At 42.7% G+C, this 21,564-nt stretch overlaps 1 protein-coding gene across 5 annotated transcripts in view; it reads right to left on the bottom strand.

The window, feature by feature from the left end:
* PLCH2 (phospholipase C eta 2) overlaps positions 1-21,564 on the bottom strand; it is a 518,781-nt gene that overhangs the window by 124,364 nt on the left and 372,853 nt on the right. For 4 of the 5 annotated variants that reach the window (XM_069948824.1, XM_069948825.1, XM_069948827.1 and 1 more), the window contains 2 exons: positions 12,896-13,139; positions 8,769-8,898 (listed from right to left, as the gene is read on the bottom strand). The exons of the other annotated variant lie outside the window; for it this stretch is intronic. In XM_069948824.1, the coding sequence (XP_069804925.1) occupies positions 8,769-8,898; positions 12,896-13,139 (374 nt within the window). The remainder of the gene's footprint in view (positions 1-8,768; positions 8,899-12,895; positions 13,140-21,564) is intronic. 5 annotated transcript variants of the gene reach the window in all.

Here is a 21,564-nt window from a genome sequence, read left to right as displayed (position 1 = left end):
GAGTCCGAGTGGAAGGTCCTAGCAGGTCATCTTAGCAGGTCCTAGCTAGTCAGCTTCAGGGCAGAGAAATGATCCTGCTGTCTGCCCAGGAGGGGGAGAGAGTGGGAGGACATGAGGGTGCTGAAGGTATGTGAGCAGGGAGGGGCAGCGCTCCAAGGCCACCAGGAGTACAGGAGCCTGTAGTATTTTTTTTTAAACAGATTGAAAATGCGCCCCCTGTAACTCACCACTAGATGGCGCCCTAGGCCATCGCCTACCCTGGCCTACCCTTTGTCCCGGCCCTGCAGCTACATATACTTTCTACCTGCTGGACCCTTCAGGTATATCGATCGGGTTGTGACTTTTTGAGAGAAATTGAAGCCTGCCAGATCTACTAAATTATATTAGGAATTATATTAGGAATTTATCTAACTTTGCATATGTAATAACATATTTAATAACACATTATATACATATATATATATATATATATATATATATATATATATATATATATATATATATATATATATATATATACATACACACACACACAGCCCCAGAGTTCTCCTTTAAGCATGACAGCACAGGGTGGTTAATTCTGTATAATTTAGTTTGCATCCTAGGAACAAACTGACCAAGAATAAAACAAACAACACTAGAAAACCCCATAAAGAACTTGATATAGAGTCATTGCTCAGATGTGTCTTGTTTTGATAGTTATACAATATACTCATTTATTGCAGCTGGCTAAGGCCCCAGGTTACAAATTTAAAACACAATGGGAGCTCTGACCCCTACCACATGGGAGGAAATATCCTCAGGAGATACCACAAGTAGTTTCCTATCACTATCTGTCAGTGTTAGAGTGACTGGAAAGGGACTGACAAGAGACTGAGCAGAACATAGGATCACAATATTACCCTCAGTAATGCCTTCTGGGTTCCATTTTGGTTATGTCAAGGGACCAGTGATTTTAGTACATGATTAAAAACTGCATATAAGTCCAGCGGTCAAGCTCAGGGTGTCAAGTGCAGCAGAGCCAGAGAACCGTATGAGTTTTGCACAGGACTGCTGGTAGCCCCTATCGCACAGGACTGCTGATAGCCCTATTGCATAATGATTATGTTCTGTAAACTGAAAAGTCGTCCCAGCTAAAGTATTTCGCTCGGCTACCTTGATGCCTTTATAAATATACTGCTGATCAGTCAAATGGTTTTTCTGCACCATGGACAGAGAACATACAGTAAGATTACAAGATACAAGAATTTCCCCTGGTGCTGACTAAGCTAATGTTGCTATATCATAGATAATTAACAAAAATATAGAATGTTAGTTATTAAGTAATCCATCAGAACTTTATGAAGTTATAGTAACATTAGCGCCAAGCTCAAGCAGAAGGTCGGCAAAATAATCCATGCCTGTATATGCATAGGTATAATTTATTTGTACCCTATGACTTGATACTGCATATATTATGTAGCAGAGCTGAATTTGTAATTTTAAAACGTTTTCCAGCCATAGCACATTATAGCATGCGAGTATCATATGGTATCATTTGTGGTTTAATAGGGGGTCCAACCAATATAATACCCTACTAGAATAAAGCCCATTTATATTTAAATATCTCTATTTAAAATAAAAATCACAATGACATATTCCCCATATTTGAATCACTATATACAAAAATAGGAAGAGGCCATTAAAGCGACTCCGTACCCACAACCTGATCCCCCCTCCCCCAAACCGCTTGTACCTTCGGATAGCTGCTTCCAATCAAAGATCTGTCCTGAGGTCCGTTCGGCAGGTGATATTGTCCTAAAAAACAACTTTTAAACTTGAAGCCCCATGCCCAACGGCCGGAGCTTAGAATGTCTGTGCATTAGGCTGGCACAACCTCTCTGTCCCTCCTCATTATTAGGAATTCCCCAGGCAGATTGTCTCCTATTCATCAGCTGTGTAAATACTGAACATGGGCTGGATCGTTAAGGCACCTGTGCAATGTTTAGACAGGAGAAAATGTTCCAGTGGCATTCCTAATGATGAGGAGGGTGGGGAGGAGGGACGGAGGGGTGGTGCAAAGTCAAGGCACAGATATTCTAAGCCCCGGTCATTGGGCACGGGGCTGCAAATTTAAAACTTGTTTTTTAGGACAATAACCGCATCACCTGCCGAACGGACCCCAGGACAGATCTTGGATTAAGAGCAGCTATCTGAAGGTACAAGTGGTTTGGGGGGGTTAGATTGTGGGTACAAAGTCGCTTTAAATTATTCCAATGAACTATAACTCCAATACCTCCAATGTACATAGGATTTTCCTAGGACTTGCCTGAACCGGCCATATATTTTTCCTATATCTATAGTTCTACCCCTTATGAGGTGCATTTCATCCCATCTTTCTACTCCTCATCCCCTCTATTTATTTGGATGTCCCTCTCTGTCCTCATACTTTAACCATTTAGTTCTCTTCTCCTCCTTTCCCTCCTTCTCTTCCAACACGAGCAAGTATTTTCCCTTAGCTCTTCCAGATTATGGATTGGGGGGAGGGGGGCAACTCAACTCCTACACTCATTCTTGTCTGTTCCCTTACCAAAATTTTTAATACCTCCTCTTTCAAAGATTTAGATTAATGAGGGACTGTAGATCCTGTCTGGCACTCTGGATCCCACCTGGTTCGCTGTGGATCCCTAGTGTCCCTAGGTGCCACTCCTCTTAACACCCTATCGCCTTCCCTGCTCCCTATATATCATGAAGCTGCATGGGTGTTACTTATGGATCACTGACCCCTTTGAGTTGAAGGGGGTACTGTCTTCAGCTAAATGCTCACATAGAAACAAGGACTATGGATTGTTCCTGTCATCCAGAGAGTTGATTACTTGTGCCTTCTGAAGGCACTGCATACGAGCGCCGAACTCACCGATTGGCACTTGTTTGCAGCCAAGGATAACTGAAGATTAACAAAAAAAGACCTGACAAAACACTTCACAAGGGCATATACTAGTCTTATGCTACCCTTTCTTTCATAGAAAAAGATTTTAAATAGGCGCTAGAAAATATATATAAATAAATAACACTACAAGAAGTTTTCTTCTTTTCTTTACCCTCCAAGTGGATAAAGAAACATCTACACCTTATGTTGATGCATAGAATATGTATAGTCCGTTCACGCTTGGATGTCACATTCAGGTCGAGCGCCTACAGTAATTTATGTCCCCTATCGTGAAGCCTGGAAGGGAATTCTTCAAAGTCACCAGTACCCCCTGGGTTTTTAGTGCCCCCTACCAGGTTATGAGAAAACCTAACAGCCAGTAAAGCAATGGCTAATTATTCTTGTATTCTCCTTCAATAACGCATCTATTATGTTCACTGTTCTCTATATCTTAAACAGTAAACCCTTCCATATACCCACAACATACCTGTACAACAATGGCTAGGTGTAAACCAGAGAACCAGAGTGCACTTACGACCTGGTAACTTTCTCATCTGCCTGCCAACTACAAAGCCTTTCAGCCAAGAGAATGGAACCGATTTCTGTATGTCTGCGATGCAGGTTGCGTACGAAAAAATTCCTCATTCTCATTATTTTTAACTAGACGGAGCATGTCTTTTTCATTGTGATCTGCTCCTAAGCTGGAGACTCCAGCAGAGCATCTCCTGATCCTCTTTATCTGACAAGCAGCAAAGATCAGACAACAGCGAGTGTGTCAATCACACGGAAGCGAGCGGCGGGGCAGCGGAAAGTCTCCAACTTGTGTTCACAGTATTTTCAGTTTTCCTACAGAACTTCTCGGTCATTATTAACAATAGATAAAAATCAGCTATTGTGTTCAACAAGGAAACGATCTGTCTTTGCCTTATAAACACAAGACGTTTAGGAACAACTGAGAATTTAGATTCTTTATAAGCTACATTATAGATCCCGATCTCAAGGTCCATGTTCTCTGATGGTCTGGAAATTTTAAAAAATCTGTTATTTACCAGAATGGATTTTTTGTAATGGTCACAGGGTCATGGGCAACCTTACTACCTGTTGGAAAACATGGAGTCTGCATGGTACTAGCACCAGAATTTTACTTATAGGTGGGTGACCATAGGCCAGGGATGAGGAACTTTCAGCCCTACTGCTCTTGCAAAACTACGACTGCCAAGCATGATGGGATTAGTAGTTTTGTAACAGTTGTAGGTCTGATGGTTTCCCATCCCTGCCATATGTCATGGAGCTTGGGGAGACAATTATTAACCTGGATTTGCCCTGCTGGCCCATTCCTTATCCTAAGTATGCATCCTGCGTTTTGCAGTGGCGAGTGCCACCTCTATATTCATTAGAAGGGGTGAGGGCACCAAACAGCCTCATTTACTTACCAAATAATGTAACGATGTCCTAAAACCGGTGCTGAGGATGAAGGTTTGAAAATTACCTTCATCCTCAGTTTTCCATGCCCTATTGGAATATAACAGCAGGTTAGACTCCTCTAGTTTCCCTTTAAGTTTTTGATTGGGCAAGCATGCTATGGTATAAAAAAAAGAGGTTTTACCTCTGCAACTTTAATTGTATCATAAAGTGCTGTGTGAATTGGTACCTGAGCTGCTCAGCTGGAGGCTGTTGTTATGGGGTGCAAAGGAGTCACCCGAGGACCAGCAGGAGCCAAATGGAGTAAAAGAAAAAAGATGATCCAGCACCACGTCCATTAAAGCCTTCCTTTATTTAGCAAAAATCCAGTAAATGAACGAGATGGTGATCCCTGTGGTATATCTGACCAGCAGTGGTCCCTAATCCATGAAACGCCCTTAGGGTATACGCACACTGAGTAATTCTCACGGACAACTTGCCGCAGATTCTGCCACCCCCTTCCGTTTGACTCTCCGCCCGTCCCATAGACTCCATTCTATGCTCTATGTTCTATTCTAGGATTGACATGTCAATTATTTAGGCGGGTGGTGGAATCTGCCTGAGCATGGAATGGAGTCTATGAGACGAGTTAAGAGTCAAGTGGGAGCGAGCAACGTAATCCGCGGCAAATCATATGCGAGAATTACTCAGATTGCATATACCCTTACTGTGAGGGCATACTGGGTATCATAGTTTGGGACAAGTTAGGCACCATTGCCTTACAGAATATCATATAGCGCATATGTATAAAGAGCTTTTATATTTACCTTCATAATTTTTCCACTCTCGGAAAACGCTAACAAGGTTTAATAGCCAAACCCATTACAGCAATCTATTTCTATTCCTATAGATCAAATATTAGCAAAGTCTGAGTCTGATCGGTCAGTTCTTAGCAGCTGCTTAAGAACGCCAAGGGAATACCCGCCAGGAGAGGCATGCCTGGTGCAGAACTTGTTAATAAGGCTTCATATCGTACAAATCAAAATCAAATATTTATTCTTGCAAACTTTTACACTAGATCAGTCCTGGCTAATTGGTAGCTGGGGATTTGCTCTGCATTACTTAAATTACCTGCAGTGTTTAATACAAACTTTAAAAATGACTGTTAAAAAAAAAAAAAAAGAGAAAAATTGTAATTAAAATCTATAGTTATTAAAAATACCAGATGGCGTTTTACCTAAAGCACCAATGACTGTAATCTGATCACAGAAGAGAACAGAGAAGATGGAAGATGAGACATGACAGGATCAAGTCCTTATGGCCAAATGAAACAAGATTTCTCTCGCATCAAAGAGACCGCTACATCAGTATTAGGAGGATGGCTGAGATAAACCAGTAATATGCCTTCACCATATGAGAAAATTATTGGGCACTGAACTTATGTAATATCTTAAAGGACAACTTCCACGAAAAACGTTTTTAGCCTATTTAACACACATTACAAAGTTATATAACTTGTAATGTGTGACTTGTAATGTGTGTAAATAAGCGGTCTGGCCCCCTTCCCCCACTTTCCGCCCCCCCCCCGCCCCTGGAAGTTAAATAAAGTATACATTACCAATTACTGTCGACACCATGCTCTTCTCTCTTCTCGTCTTGGGACGACGTCGTGGTCAGAGCCGGGGGGCGGGCCAGGCCTTCTTCCTCCTCGGCATCTTCTGCTGAAGTGAATGGGAGAGGAAAAGGCTGCTGGTGCACTTGCGCACCAGCAGCCTTTTCATTGGCTGGAGCGCATCACATTGCTTCTAGCTTGCTCAGCCCTAATAGGCTGAGCTTGCTGGAAGCCGTGTGATGCGCACCGGCAGCCTTTTCTCTTCCATGGACCTGGAAGTGAGGGAGATCGCAGGATAGTGGCTGGAGGTGACAGAGACGCGGACGGCGGGCAATTTAAGTGGCGATTGTCACCTGAGGGATGGTGAGTATGGTGTTGGTGTGGGTGCTGTGTGTGTGTGTTTTTTTTTTGTTTTTTTTTGCAGGTCCCACGGCAGTTGTCCTTTAACAAATCTGTTTGTCAGAGCTGGGATACAGAAACAATGACTAGAACTGTGATGGTTTAGCTGCTGGTGGTGTAAAAATACCGAACAAACTATCCATCCCTTCTTGTCATCCGTAACGGCTGCACAGATGCACCTGGTCCTCTTTTTCTTTCTGGATCATGTGATGTGCCAACCTCAAAAGGAACTGCCTCACTCAGCCAGGGCTGTATTACCAGCTGCTGCTGCCCTAGGCACTAAACCTGAAGACGCCCCATCTTGGGGCGCGTGGTTTTCGGCCGCACGCTTTTCTCTATATGTAGAAACATTGCCTGAATTGTGTTTTTCATGGTTTTTAACTGCTTAAACCATAAACAAATCTCCACATTGAATCAATGATTAGAGCCGTCTGCTTATTGTCTGAGGGAATTCTCACCACAGCATTGGTAGATTGGGAGGTAATAGCTCCAGGTGTCACATTTACCACCGCCACACCAGACCTGACCAATACCACCATACTGTGACTGGATAACACGGCCACACCAGACCTGACAAATACCAGCATACTGTGACTGGGTAAAACCGCCATACCAGACCTGACCAATACTACCATACTGTGACTGGGTAAAACCGCCATACCAGACCTTACCACCACCACCATACTGTGACTTGATAATGCCACCAGACCTGACCAATACCACCATACTGTGACTGGATAACATCGCCACACCAGACCTGACCAATATCGGCATACTGTGACTGGATAACATCGCCACACCAGACCTGACCAATATCGTCATACTGTGACTGGATAATGCCACCAGACCATACCAATACCACCATACTGCGACTGGATAACACCACCATACCAGACCTGACCAATATCGCTATACTGTGACTGGATAACACCACCATACCAGACCTGACCAATACCACCATACCTAAAAAAAAAAAGTTGTTTCCTTCCCCTGCCTCCTGGTGCTGCCCCCTGCAAGGTGCTGCCCCCTGCAAGGTGCTGCCCTAGGCACTGGACAACGGGTGCCTAGTGCTAAATACGGCCCTGCATTTAGCCACTTTGTGATGAGGGACACTACATGTCAGCATATCACAGGAAGAAACGGTGAGCAGTGGAGGACCAGAACTATTAGTGGACAACTGCAGGGGACTGGGAGGTTCAACCAAAAAATGTTCTAAAGTGGCTAACATTGTCCTAGTCTGAGTCCTTGTAAAGAGTGAGCCCACACTGACTCAGCAATGGCTCCTAAAGTCTCCATGTCTCACAGCAGCTGTTTTCAATCCACAATGTACAGCTCATTTTATGCACCTCAGGTCTCCTTGTCTTGGAGCTCCAGCTCGAGGCTTGACCACTAGAGTTAAGCGAACCAGTCTGAACCAGAGCATGTGTTATTTGATAACCGGTTGTGGGAGAAATTGGATGCAGTCCTAGGGAGTCCTGAAAAACAGCCATAGGCTGAATTCATGTTTTTCCAGATTTCCTAGGATTGTATCCAACTTCTGCAGCAACCAGTAATCAAATGCCACATGCTCTGGTTTGGATGAATCCAACCGTGCTTGAGGTTTGCTCATCTCTGTTGGCCACTTGATTTCTCCTAGTTAGTAATGCAGACAAGAGAATGGAGAGTAACCTCTAGTAATAAATAGTTAAGCTAAAATAGATAAAAATTAAGCTTTACTTATAATTTTTAAGATCGCAAAAGGACACTACGATAAAATAGGTTTACCAAAGTAGACTACTGAGCTGTTAGAGTGTCTCTGAAGGATCTGTACTGTCCTACGCTACACAGTCAACATATTGATTTGTATGTATGGATGCTATGACCTGCTCTTAACTTGTAGTGTTAGGCTTCCCCATTGTTTATAGCTTATAGTTATAGGTCGGGGGGGGGGGGGGGGGGGGTTTTAAATTATGACCTAGGAACTGTTCTAAAAAGTATGGATTGCATAGTACCCGATAAGTCCATTAAACCCCACCACAGTCTTTGGTGTAAAGAAGTGCTGATCTCATAGATCGTAGCTCAATTAAAGAGCCTACTATTACAAGGGGGGACTATCTTAGGAACGATTGCGAGATTCTTCTTTGACCCTTAGTTTCCATCATTCGTTGGCCCCACATCGCCTATAACAGGGGCAAACATGTGGCTGAGTAACAATTTTTTTACTTGTCAAAAAGAAGCAAGCAGTCTCTGAACAATTGCTAGTTGGCTGATCAATGGTCCTATGTTACAGGGCGACACTGGCCTGTTTGGCTGATACTTGCCCCATGTAATAGGGCCCTTACAAAGTCCACACACTAGGATGAGAACCAACTCATTATTATAGTGTAGACTCAGCATTTATAGAGAATATCCAGGCAAAAAAAAAAAAAAAAAACGACCAGAGTCTTTATTAGTTACAGGGTCACTAACCTTGAACATTTGCTTCACTTTCTGGCGAGGCAGGTTGACATTCAGTTTGTGCATCAGCTGCAGGACCTCATTTATGCTTAAGCTGCCGTCTCCGTTCTTATCCGCTTCATCAAAGGTCTGCTTCAACCATATTTGGCAGGAGTTAAGGAAAGAAGCACAAGATTATCCAAGCAGCTTATATAACTTAAGATTCATTTAGGGGGGGAATATCAGTACATAAACTGGACCCGTAAAAACAACACCGGGAGTTCATTGTCTAATGATATCCTGGAGAATTCTACGCCATCTAATGTGCTAGTCAACACCACTCCATATTGACCATTATGCCTCTTTATTTTGTATTAAAGGGGTTGTCTCATATCAGAATTAGGTGTTATTTATTTGCACATAAATGGCACATTGTTTCACGGATTGTATCTACCGTGTTTATCTGAAAATAAGACATCCTCCAAAAAGAAGGCATAGTAGAGGATTTACATGATAGCTTAAACTAAGGCATCCCACCGCAAATAAGGCATTCCCTCGAAAATAAGACCCCCACCGCCACCATGCAGCTACCCTCTGCCACGCCCACCACCAGCCCCTTGTGGTCCTTCACCTACTTCTCCTACCACTGGTCTATGGTGCCCATATCCTACGTCTGCACGCCTGAGGTCACGTCCTGCAACCCAGCGAGATAACGCCTATGTGGTGCACCCTGTAAGGGGAAGAGGTGGTGCCCTATGAGGGGAATATGCGGGCTGCCAGCAGCATAACATTTATGCACCACTGTGTGAAGAGGACAGACTGTGTGCTGGGGATGCACAGCGTGGGGTGTTAGTAGCTACAGCCACCCAGCTGTCTCCACCTAGAGGGTTGGCAGTTGCCGCCATGTGAGAACCACCGTGGTCTCACACTTGTCTCTGCTTGTTTGCTGCTACCAGGGACCAGACAAGGGTACATGGACCAGTCCTGAGGGGGACCAGACAGTGAGGGGAGAGAGACAGGACTGATGGGACATTGAGGGGGAAGAGATAGGACTGATGGGACACTGAGGGGACTGAAGGGACAGTGAGAAAAAAGTTAGGATGGGGGAGGGGGGCAGGGGAGTGTAAGCTCTTCTTCGTTGAAAAATAGGACATCACCTGAAAATAAGACATACCGCATCTTTGGGAGCAAAAATTGATATAAGACATTGTCTTATTTTCGGTGAGACAGGGTAGTATTGAAGAAAACAGGGCTGAAATGCAATATACCAGGCACAGCCAATATGAGAGTGGTGCCGATTCTCATAAAGTGACCCTTATTTCTGTCTCCTGTTAATAAAGCAGCCATAACCTTAATCTGACCATGAACAGAGGACAACCATCCTCCGAGGGTCTAGACGTGACTGCTACCTCCGCACCCTTCATACTGTAGCCGGCCCTTGGAACTTTCCGCAGTTAATATGGCCATGTGGAAATCCAATATTAGGAAATACAAGTCTCGTTCCTCTCTGATAGATCACTAGAACCATTCCCTATCGTATCAGACCTGTGCTTTGAGCATCATCTATGTAGAATAGGACGGCTCGTCTCTTTTAGTTATTGGCTCAAGGCAACATCATTATCTGGCAGCCGTTCCTGTAAGAGACTGGAAATCATCAATACATTTTCACAGACAACAAAAGGGCATTAGAAACACTACATCCAAAGCCTTTCAGTGGTAATAATAACCGATAAATGAGGACTTCCTGGCACAGCTTTGTCTGAAGGGTTTGTAACATACTGTAGGGTTTCATTCTGTATTATCGAGCGGCTTCTTCTAAGAACATTACAGAAGTTGAGGGCAACGTATCTTCTTCTCAGACTCACAGTGTTGTGATTTTTCTTCTGTTGTGTGGATCTAAAGTATAACAAGTCTTCAAAAACTAAACTTTTACATACACAAGTTTAAGGGATACAGACGCTTCTGAAGGCGTTTTATTTTATTGTTCTATTGTCTTTATGGTGCACATACAGTAGTCTCATTCAGATCTGTCAGAAGAATTGGATGGCTCCTCCCCAGCTCCTCTCTCTTCTCTCCTGAACAGTTTACTAAGCTGATTTATGACTAGGTCAAAGCTAACTTTAATTTACACGAGAACAGAGAGTCTGCAAAAGAGAAAAAGCTAAAAATTCTAAAGATCTACAGGAAAAAAAAGATTTTGCACCATAAGCAAAAAGGAAGAAGAAGAAGAAAAAAAAAAATATTGAATATAGGAGGTATCCATAGACTTTATGGTGGTTTTTGGATTGTAATTAAAAGGGTTATCCAGCGCTACAAAAAACATGGCCACTTTTGCTCCAGTCTTGTCTCTAAATTTGGTGGGGTTTGAAACTCAGTTCCATTGAAGTAAATAGAGCTTAATTGGAAACCACACCTGAACTGGAGATGAGTGGGGGAAAGGTGGCCATGTCTTTATTGCGCTGGATAACCCCTTTAAACTGAACTAGTATGTAGAGGGTTCCAATTGGTCAGTTAGGGGCAGTGAAGACTTCACGGGCTCTTTTTTTGCATATTCATGTTTCCCAGTGGGCAATGCACCTAGGACTTCACTACATTGAGCGCTTTCATTAGCAGCAGTGTTGTCGTTTGGCTGGTCTCTCTGAGATCAGTGATCTGTTTCTCTTATGGCTCTACTAGGCATTGCTCCCGCCTAGCCAGAATCCTGCTCCACACTGATGAGGGGCAACACCCCGAAACAGCCGTCTGTGGATGGATACCTGGCCGTGGTTTTTCTCTTGTCATTACATTGACTTATAGGGCCACTTAATATGGTGGTTTTGGTGGTATCCCTACAGTAGCAACCCCTTGGCTGGGTCCTTTCCGGAGGGATATCTGGCTAGTCCTGTGTTGAAACTCTTCAATGAGGCTCCATGGGCTCTTCTTTTGCATATTCATGTTTCCCATGGGGCAATACACCTAGGATTTCACTGCATTGAGCGCTTTTACTAGCAGCCGGCAGTGTTATCATTTGGCTGGCCTCCCTGAGATCAGTGATCTGTTTCTCTTAAGGAGCAGCGAAGAGCAGGGTCCTATTAGGAACGCTTAGGCTTTATTCCCACATCCCGTAATTTACGGATCCATATCAGTAGCAGAAATGGATGAAAATCAAGTGCAACTTGAAAAGCAGTGAGTAGTAAAAACTAATTTACAGAAATACGGATGCAACACGGATGTCCAATCCGTAATCTTTAGCGGGTTGTTTCAGGACCAGAAAATATTACTGAACGTGTGCATAAAGCCTTAGGGTATCTACGCAAAGCTGATTTTTCCATTGAGATAAATATACCTCAGATTACATGGCAAAAAATATATATATTTTTATTACTTGCATTAGTCGCAATTATCCTTTGTGGACTAAATTTTATCAATTTATTGGCCGGTATTAAATTATTATTATTTAAATCATTATTTTTTATCAATATTATACAATTATTTTAAAGAGGTCTTTTTCTTTGACATCCACTGGTTTCAGAAAATTATATAGATTTGTAATTTACTTCTAATTAAAAATATTAAATCTTCCCTTAATTTTCAGCTCCTGTATGTCCTGCAGGAAGTGGTATTTTATTTTCGGTCGGACATCGTGCTCTCTGCTGCCACCTCTGTCCAGAGCAGAAGAGGTTTTCCATAGGGATTTTTTACAGATCTAAACAGTTCCTGACATAGACAGTGGTGGCAGCAGAGAGCACACTGGAAAGAATACACCCCTTCCTGCAAGACATACAGCAGCTGATAAGTATGGGAAGACTGAAGATTTTGAAGTAGAAGTAAATTACAAATCTATATAACGTTCTGAAACCAGTTGATTTCAAAGAAAAAGAAAATTTTTCACCAAAGTACCTCTTTAACTCTTTTATATTCTCTAGTGTGTTCTTCCTTTTAGAGATTGCATTATCCCTATGCCTGGATTCCTCAGCAAATGATTATAAAGGCCCCCCATAGCAGATTCTCTTTAAATCAGAAGTACACCTATGCTGCATGTGTAAGGGTCCAGGCACACGGCATTGCTGTGGTACTTTACCCAGTATATTGGTACATAGTCCTATTGAGACTACATTACAGAAAACTTTGCTTACACAATTACATCACCAATGCTAGAATGAGTTTGCAGAAAAGGATATTGATCGCGTGTTCTTTGACGCTTAGAAAGGCTATCTTCATCACTGATACCCGCCATAAGGTACTTCAGACCGGTTATCCATGTTCGAGCTTCTTCACCACTTGAGGACACCAAATCCAGAGACTCCATGTGATCCCCATAGTAGATACTGAAACAACAGTTAGGATCAAAGCTGCCATCAGCATAACGCTGGAAGATCTCCGACTGCTTCCCCTCGCAGACCTCCTGGATGGTATCAATTGATACTAAAAAAGGAAGAAAAAAAATAAAATTAAGAATACTGTATATACACCATTTTATGAGCCACTAGCATGTAGCAAGTCTATTGGACTGAGAACATCAGTGCATTGCATCTAGATTTTCCCTGCAACGACCGCCATATGGATTTTATGTATGTTACTTGGTTATGTGTATATACTGTATATCCTGCAATGACGGACATTTGGGTTTTATGTGGGTTACTTGGTGTGTGTGTATATCTATATCCTACAATGACTGCCATATGGGTTCCAAGCATATGGTTACATAGTTACTTGGTGTGTGTGTGTGTGTGTGTATGTATATATAATATATAAGAGACGGCACTCCGGATTAAAGCGAAAAACAAAGTGGTTTATTCACCCATTAAAGTTGCAACTTTGATGGGTGAATAAACCACTTTGTTTTTCACTTTAATCCGGAGTGCCGTCTCTTTATATCCTTTTCTGTCGAATTGGGAGCCCGCGTCTGGCGACCAGAGATTGAGCACCCACCTGAGCCTTTGAGCCGCACAGTGCCGTTCAGCAACCAGCCATTTCATATACATATATATATATATATATATATATATATATATAATATATACACACACACACACACACACACATATATACATACATATATATATATATATATATATATATATATATATATATATATATATATAAATAATTAATTTATTTTTTTGGGAGAGAAGCGCAACTCAAGCAGGCTCCAAGTCCAATCATTCAGTATTTGAATACTGGTTGCGCTCATCTTGTATAGAGATGCAATAACTCTGCAAAGCCCTGAGTTTCACCCTTGCAACTACTCATAAGAATCATGAAATCACAGCAAAGAGACCTACACAGCAGTCATGAGGCCTTACACAGTTCGCAGTGAGCTATAAGTAGACTTTTTACGAGTTGGACCCTCTAATTTAATAGCTGTCCAAAAACTGTACACCCCCATTCCTTCATTCTCCTTATCAAATAATAAAAGGACAACTCAGGAGAAAGTCATGCCTCGAACTAGGAGACGAGAACAGTATATGGGATATAATTTCCCCTGTGATCTGTGAGAGGAGAACACAAATCCAATATAAAGAAGAACAAAACAAAGTCTTAAGTATTCGTCCATCGATCACTGCACCGGGTGTGCTGGCACCCAGCTAGTGAGAAGGGCTGTATGCTTCCATATGATTCCATTACGACATGATGTCATCCATTTGTGAGAGCATTAATTTCTCATTACACCAGTAAAGTGCGGATAGAAATTGTTATTGCGAAGTTGGTCAGGGAGCCCTTAAGTAATCGCTAATACCAGCACACATCAGGAAAACAAGACTGTTTGGATAACCAGTTATATCAGGTTAGTTAAGGTCGGGTTTAGGCCGTGTTCACACATCTTTTTTTTTTTTTTTGCAAAAACCAGATGAAAAAAAAAAAAGCTGATGAATTTGTGTGCATCCATTTTGATCTGTTTTTTCATTGACTTCCATAAAAAAAGCGGATCAAAACATTTTTTTTTTAACGTACACAAAAACTACCTAACTTTTGTGTCCGAAAAAAAACAAAACAAAAAAAAAACAAAAAAAAAAAAGATCCGTTTCGTTTTGATTTTTTTTTTTTTTTAATAATGGAAGTCAATGGAAAAAAGCATCAAAACGGATGCACACAAAAAAACGGATTGTAAAAACAGTGTGAACCCAGCCCTATCCATATGCCCAAAGCTGCCCCCCCCCCCTCTTTTGGGACCTCCTTCCATGCATCAGTATGTAGAAACGGTCTGTTTGCCCTTCTTGGATTACATTGAAGGCAAGTCATCAGACTGACTCCTAAAGTTTGATGTTTTCTCATTAGAAGGTTAGCCTGCCGTAGACAGCTCCTTCCTATATGTTTCAGGGAAGAAAAAGAGCGCTGCACCTCACACCTATGGCTGATACTAGTGCCCCTAGGCTAAATAAAAAACACATCAGAATTTTGTGTATGAACCAGTGTGAACCAGAAACCTGCACGTTGGTACACGGGGCGATATGGCTTGATCAATTCATATGCCAACATCCTGAAGTTGGTTTTTTAAAATAGGCTTAGTAGCATTAGTATCAGTCATAGTTGTGATGTGCAGCCGCTCCTCTATCTCCATGTCGGATCCTTCCTATATGTACTAATAGCAGTTTTTAGCCATTAGAGAGGAACCTTTTCCATAATTCTTTGTATTGTTGCCTCAAAAATCACATCAAAATGTTTTTTTTTTTTTTTGCATTACTGTAAAACTTTGCTGAAGCCCCCTGAGAAGGGGGTTCCAAAAAGAAAGAGGCAAGTCGCACATGTGTGTTGCCGTTTCATTAATTCGCCATTGAAGATGGGAAAGGTGGAAAGCTGCATTCGTCTATTACCAATGACTCTACAGAGAATGAATAAGGCAGTGGCTGCGGCTTTATCCAATGGGGAATTCATGGTTTGACCCCCCCTCCCCATGACTTTAGTTATGCCCTATCCTGTAGACAAGGCATAACTTGTCCAGATGGGAGTACCCCTTTAAGGAGTCTATGGAATCTCCATATTACTGATCCAGTGCCAATCATGGACATTTCTAGTTACTATACCCAAGGATTAGGGTTCCTTTAAACAGTCCGTCTGCCTCCTGGCACATACAGGCTCCTCATGCTCTGTAAGCCTTCATTCTCCAGTGTACAGTGCTGTCAAAGCGAACAGACAAAGACAATCTAGTTGTACACACCGCAGCGCGACTATGACAATGGCAGAATAAAAGAGTACCGGGAGATGCATTACACTCACAGATAACATGAACCCCTGGGAGGAAGCCAGTGGGGAGGAAAAGCACATGTCCACAGTAATGTAATGACTGCATCTTGTCAGACAATGGCAATCTAACAGGGAGCTGCTCTTCTCCATTACAAGAAATGCCAACATTGACAGAGATAAACTGAGAAGATGCTGTGTCCTGGGGGATAAGGTCAGGGCAGAAGCATAGTGTATTACCTCATATAACTTGTTTAGGATGTTATGGATGTTGCATCTTTGCTTTTCATCTTCTTGGACTGGCCATCCACATTTATAAGATAGTCATGTCACTAGATATTAGCATAAATGTTGGACTATTCCAAAGCAGAAACGTAAGTCCTCCGCTTTTATATTGTAACATGAATGGGTCACTGCAGGAAAGCTTTAATCTTCTACAAATTCTCTGTGGCATTGTGGCCAAGATAATAGGAGTCAATGAGCGCTGTCCTAACATCACCCAAGCTGCCCGAGACCAAAGGCCACCATATATGTTAGAGGAACTTGGGTAGAGGTGAGCGAACCTGCCAAAAGTTTAGTTTGGCATTTGGAGGCCTGCACGAATATAGTATCTTTTATACAGAGCAACAATTTTCCACAATGTCTTGGTGGTGAAGCAATAAAGCGGAAAGAGCAAAGTGCGCCAGAAGAGCGATGTACTCAGCCCTTTCAGACACTCCATAGGAATGAATAGAGCCGCGGATCACGTGCTGGACCCGCGGCTCTATTCATAACAGGGGTTCGGACCCCCAGTGATCTCCTACTTTTCCCCTGTCCTGTGGATAGTGGAAAAGTGAATTTCCCCCGGGAAAACCTTTTTACGATTTGACTTCACTGGAACTAAGGTCAAAGGCCATCCTAAGAAGAACAACCCCATAGTATTGTCCCTTCTGCACCAAATTTAACCATTGACACAATGTAATGATCCCCTAGCATTCTCCAAACCCTTTTTTCCCCCAGACCAATAGAGTAGCATTATTTGTCCCTCTGTAGAATGCAACTAGAGTCCAATGAGGGAGGCGTTAGAGCAATCCATCAGACACTTAGGGATGTAAGGCTTGCATGCAGTTGCTTGGCCATGAAAATCCATAGCATGAAGCAGCAAGGGGGGCCTCGTTGTTGTGTTGATTTTAATTCTAGATGAGGTTTGGTCTCTGCAGTTATTGAGTCAGAAGAGCATTAGTGACATTTATGTATTACACGCCTCAGCAATTGTCGATCCAGGCTCCACTTTGTTGTTAAGCAGCCATGGTTTCTAAGCACTTCTCACAAGATCCAGGAGGGAAGAATGTTCAGGAACTGACTTATTACATCAGTGGTTCTTATCACAACACCACAATCAGTGAGTGCTATAGAACTACCCATTTTTTTTTACAGATATTTGTAAAGACTATATTGATAGGGGCTGGATTTTATCCACATGTGGCAATGGGAAAGCGTTACGAATCTGGTAAAAATAACAACGGCGATGCAAAATTGTACTTTTTCACAGAATAGACCAGGATACAAGGGGTTTTACTCCTATAATCCCTTGTATTCTGGTTTTCTGTGAATATCAAGATGTGTGACGTCACCCCTGTTAGGGTGAGAACTTAAATTAGTCTCCTCAGATAAACCTGGGTGCTGCCTAATCCAAAATGAAAGCAACTTCAGTGTTCAAGCTTATCGAATTTATTAAGGGAAAATCAGTTCATATCTTTACAATCAGGTTGAAAAAAATAGGAGAACCCAGTTTAGCCGCAACGTAAAAAAAAAAAAAAGTCCAAAAAAAGTCCCATCACTGCCTGAGAAACAAAAAAAAAGTAAAAAAAAAAGTCCATCACTGTCTGAGAAACAAAAAAGTCCCAAAAAAGTCCCATCGGCTGTCCCATCACTGCACAGTTGTGTAGAAAAATTTTGGCGACTCATTGGGTATCTTTGTGTCCAAGACCGTGCACCCCAGTGCTGATGTCTGGTCCTTTAATTATGGGCAAGGGCAGTACATGTCTTTTACTGCCCATTGGGTCAACATTCCCCCAGAAGACCACCAGAAAGTTAGCCCATTCTTGCCACTGTCACTTCCTCGGTGCTTTAGGGGGCCAGTTCTGCACAAGTTCTGCCTCCACCAGCTTGCAACCATCCACCGCTTTGACTGCAGTCCAACCTGCCCCGGTGTCTTACCAACGATGTCAGGCCCGGCGCTCTCAGGCTGTTCTCCATTTTGTGAGCCTGGGTGAACAAAGCCACAGTGGGCAGGAGCTCCTCCGAACCATCAGGTAGGAGATATATGAATAGCTGAGCCAAGGTCAACTAACGGTGGGAAGTGTTGTAGCCCACAAAGGGAGGAACCATTTCTCTGCAGTGCAGCAGGGAGTCATACACTTTGTATGGCACATGTTATAAACCTCATAGTGCACAGGTTTCTTCAAACATGTCGTGCCAATTGTTGAGCAGGCACTCGTTCAGGTTCTTAAAAGTGCGGTGAACAACATTATCAGCGAGGAATCCCAGGCCACCACTCCAGGGCTGAACATCCTCTTCCATGAATAGTCTGTTCGCAATCATACTGGCCTGGGTGCAATCAGGTACTGCCTCCTCCTCCTCAAATAGTCTGTTCTCAATCATACTGGGCTTGGTGCAATCAAGTGGTGCCGTCTCCTCCAATCGTCTCTTTTCAACCATACTGGGCTGTTTGCTATCAAGTGCTACTGCCTCATCCTCCCCCTCTTCCACACTGGGTCCAATACAGTACTATTACTGCTGCTGGTTCCTCTGTCAAATGTCTGTTTTCCACCCTCCTGGGTCCAAGGAACTTTGTGTCCTATGTCCTGTTCAATCACTTACACCTTGGTTAATTTTTGTTCACTATTTTTGAACTTTGATTTTTTTCCACTTTTTTCATTGTAATAGCAACTGCAACTAAACGAAACTATACCCTATCACACTCTCACTATTGCAGCTGCAATTATTCAGCCGTTATTGCAAGGTTCGTTTTAGGTTTGGTTCAGCCCAATCCGAACTTCACAAAAGTTCGCCGGATCGAACCGAACTGAACTTTTCAAAAGTTCGCTCATCCCTAAATGGGACTGAATGAGATGCAATGATTTTGCTTTTGTCTATTTAGTGCAGGTCAGACTCAAGGAGATTCTTTGGTTAAAGGGGTTTTCCCATCTGGGGTAGTTATGCCACAGTTCAGGAGGTAACTACGATGGCGGAGGCCCTATAATATCCCATGAACGGGCACACTGAAATCCTTGCTAAATAGAGCTGTGGGCTGCCCCGTGCTACAGCTCCACTCATTCTCTCTGGCCTGTGATGGATTAATAGCTATAGCACACCATAACCTGTATTGTAGATGTAGTTTTTCCTCATGAATCCACATATTATTGCCTGGAACAAGGACGCTAGGAAGTGATGTTCATGTTATTTAAGGAAACATCTTTTCCTCATCGGTCAGGCCCTTGCCATAGGCTGCAATCCTGCTCAGGGCAATGAAACCTTACAAGATAATTGTGTTGCTGGCCTGAGGCTGCATGAAGATATAGAGAAGGGGCTGACAGAGGTTCTGCCATGATCTTAATGGAAAGACAACCAATTAAAAAAAATGCCTAATTCTGTCAACCATACCTCTAGTAAAACAAGAGTGCAGTCTGTAGCTTCCACTAAAGCCTTTGGGAGATTCAGAAAGTGCAAAAACAGACTCTTATGGCACATATATTAAAGGGTTCATAAACAATGTTAGAAAACCAATAAAAGCCCCAGCTTGAAACCACCAGATTACAATCACTATCAACAAGTGATCAATAGGTTTACTGCTCTATACGGGGCCCTTGTCCTGAAGATGGCCCTTGGTTTGTAGTAGGACTGAAAAAGTTTATACTGGCTCCAAACCAAAGCTTTCAATTTCTATACATTTACCAAGATTACAGAACAAGTCAGTTCCATCTAGCATTTACTAGACTGCCAATACTAGCGTTTTCTTTGTTGTAAACCACAGCCACCAGAGGATTGCTTGTCTTTGTGCTCTTTTTCTCTGTACATAAATTGACCACTTCCCAGAATACTGTTTGCTCTACTTTGTATGCAAACTGGAAATCTCCCTTTAGTAATGTGTAACCTAGATGTTAAATGCATCCCTGACCATCGTGGCATCTATCCCCCCAGAAGGCATCGACTGTCAAGACCCATCACTACAATGACATTACCACCATCTTCCCCTATACATAACCAGCTCCTGCCATGTATGCCGCTGATCCAAGAATCTATCCGTGTGAGGGGACTGGATGGGACATTTGTTATCATTTATTTGGATGATTTATAGGTACAAATGACAAGATGGTTATTAATAGAAACTTCACTGCCCTAATTTCCCAGCGCTTCATCAAACACATGACATTCCGGGTCTACAATTTACATAATAAACACTTAGACGGAAAAAGGAAGATTACTGCGGATCTTGTATTTGATTATCATTGCAGGTTTCTTTATTAGGTCTGACAGGATTGTAGGGAATGATGAAAGGAAAAAAAATATTAGGTAGCTGCTTAATTCTGTTCTTACGTATGACTATATGCGTTGGGAACCTACCTTAGACATGGTGATATTAAGCTCCATTTACTTCAATGGAACGGAGTTACAAACGCCACCCAATCTGGAGACAAGAGTGGGGCAAAAGTGGCCATGTTTTTGTAGCTCTGGATAACCCCTTTAACAGTTTTGGAGGTCACGGCATCATAAGGAATGCAGAGACCGGGAGTTCCGGGGTCTGGTCTGTAGCATACAGTCTGTGCATGAACCGTATCTATGGAATAAGGCCTAAGCAGGGTGGTCCTTGGTAGATATATCCCGTACCACCAGCCTTGATTGATAGATTTCTCCTTTTACCCAAACAAGAGGAGAACAATGACCAATCAAGGCTGTTATGGCAGGGAGAAGCCACTGGGGACTGCTATAATGACTTTTGGGCAGCATGAAAGTGATGACAGGTTACCTACAAGGCTGATTACCTATCCTTTGGCCAAATCTTATATCTAGTAATATATATCTAGTGAGGATCTACCTCCCAGTACTCACGCTGATCACCTGATTAAAAGGTCCTCTAGGCTAGGAATCCCACATTGAGGAAAACCACTAAAGAGCTTATTAAATGGGCTTATCAGGAGGAGCAAGCAAGCGCCGAATTGTCTGATCAGCAATCGCTTGCTCCTTGTCCCCCAGTGGTGCTATTATTCGCGCCGACAATGAGCAAGTAAAGGCCCTATTCCACCAACAGATCTGACGACAGATTATCTGCAGAAGTTTTGAAGCCAAACCCAGGAACAGACTATAAACAGAGAACAGGTCATAAAGGAAAGACTGGATTTCTCCTCTTTTCAAATCCACTCCTGGGTTTGGCTTCAAATCTTTGACAGATAATCTGTCGTCAAATCTGTTGGTGGAATAGGACCTTAAGAGCAGGGGGCCATGGGGGAGGTCCAGGGGAGTGTCAGGGGAGTCCATAGGAAATAGGAGTGGAAGCAGCAGACCGCCGCTATTACATGGAACAACTGCCAGTAGACCTTGATCTTTGCCTTTTAACAGGAGCTATTACACCAAGCGATTGTCGGCTGTTGCAGACTATGGCCGATAATCGCTTGTTGTAATAGGGCCT

The sequence above is a fragment of the Dendropsophus ebraccatus genome, chromosome 12, assembly GCF_027789765.1.
Source record: "Dendropsophus ebraccatus isolate aDenEbr1 chromosome 12, aDenEbr1.pat, whole genome shotgun sequence".
In the NCBI taxonomy this organism is placed as follows: Eukaryota; Metazoa; Chordata; class Amphibia; order Anura; family Hylidae; genus Dendropsophus; species Dendropsophus ebraccatus.
Note: the sequence above shows the minus strand (reverse complement) of the source record. Positions and strands in the feature narration are given on the sequence as shown.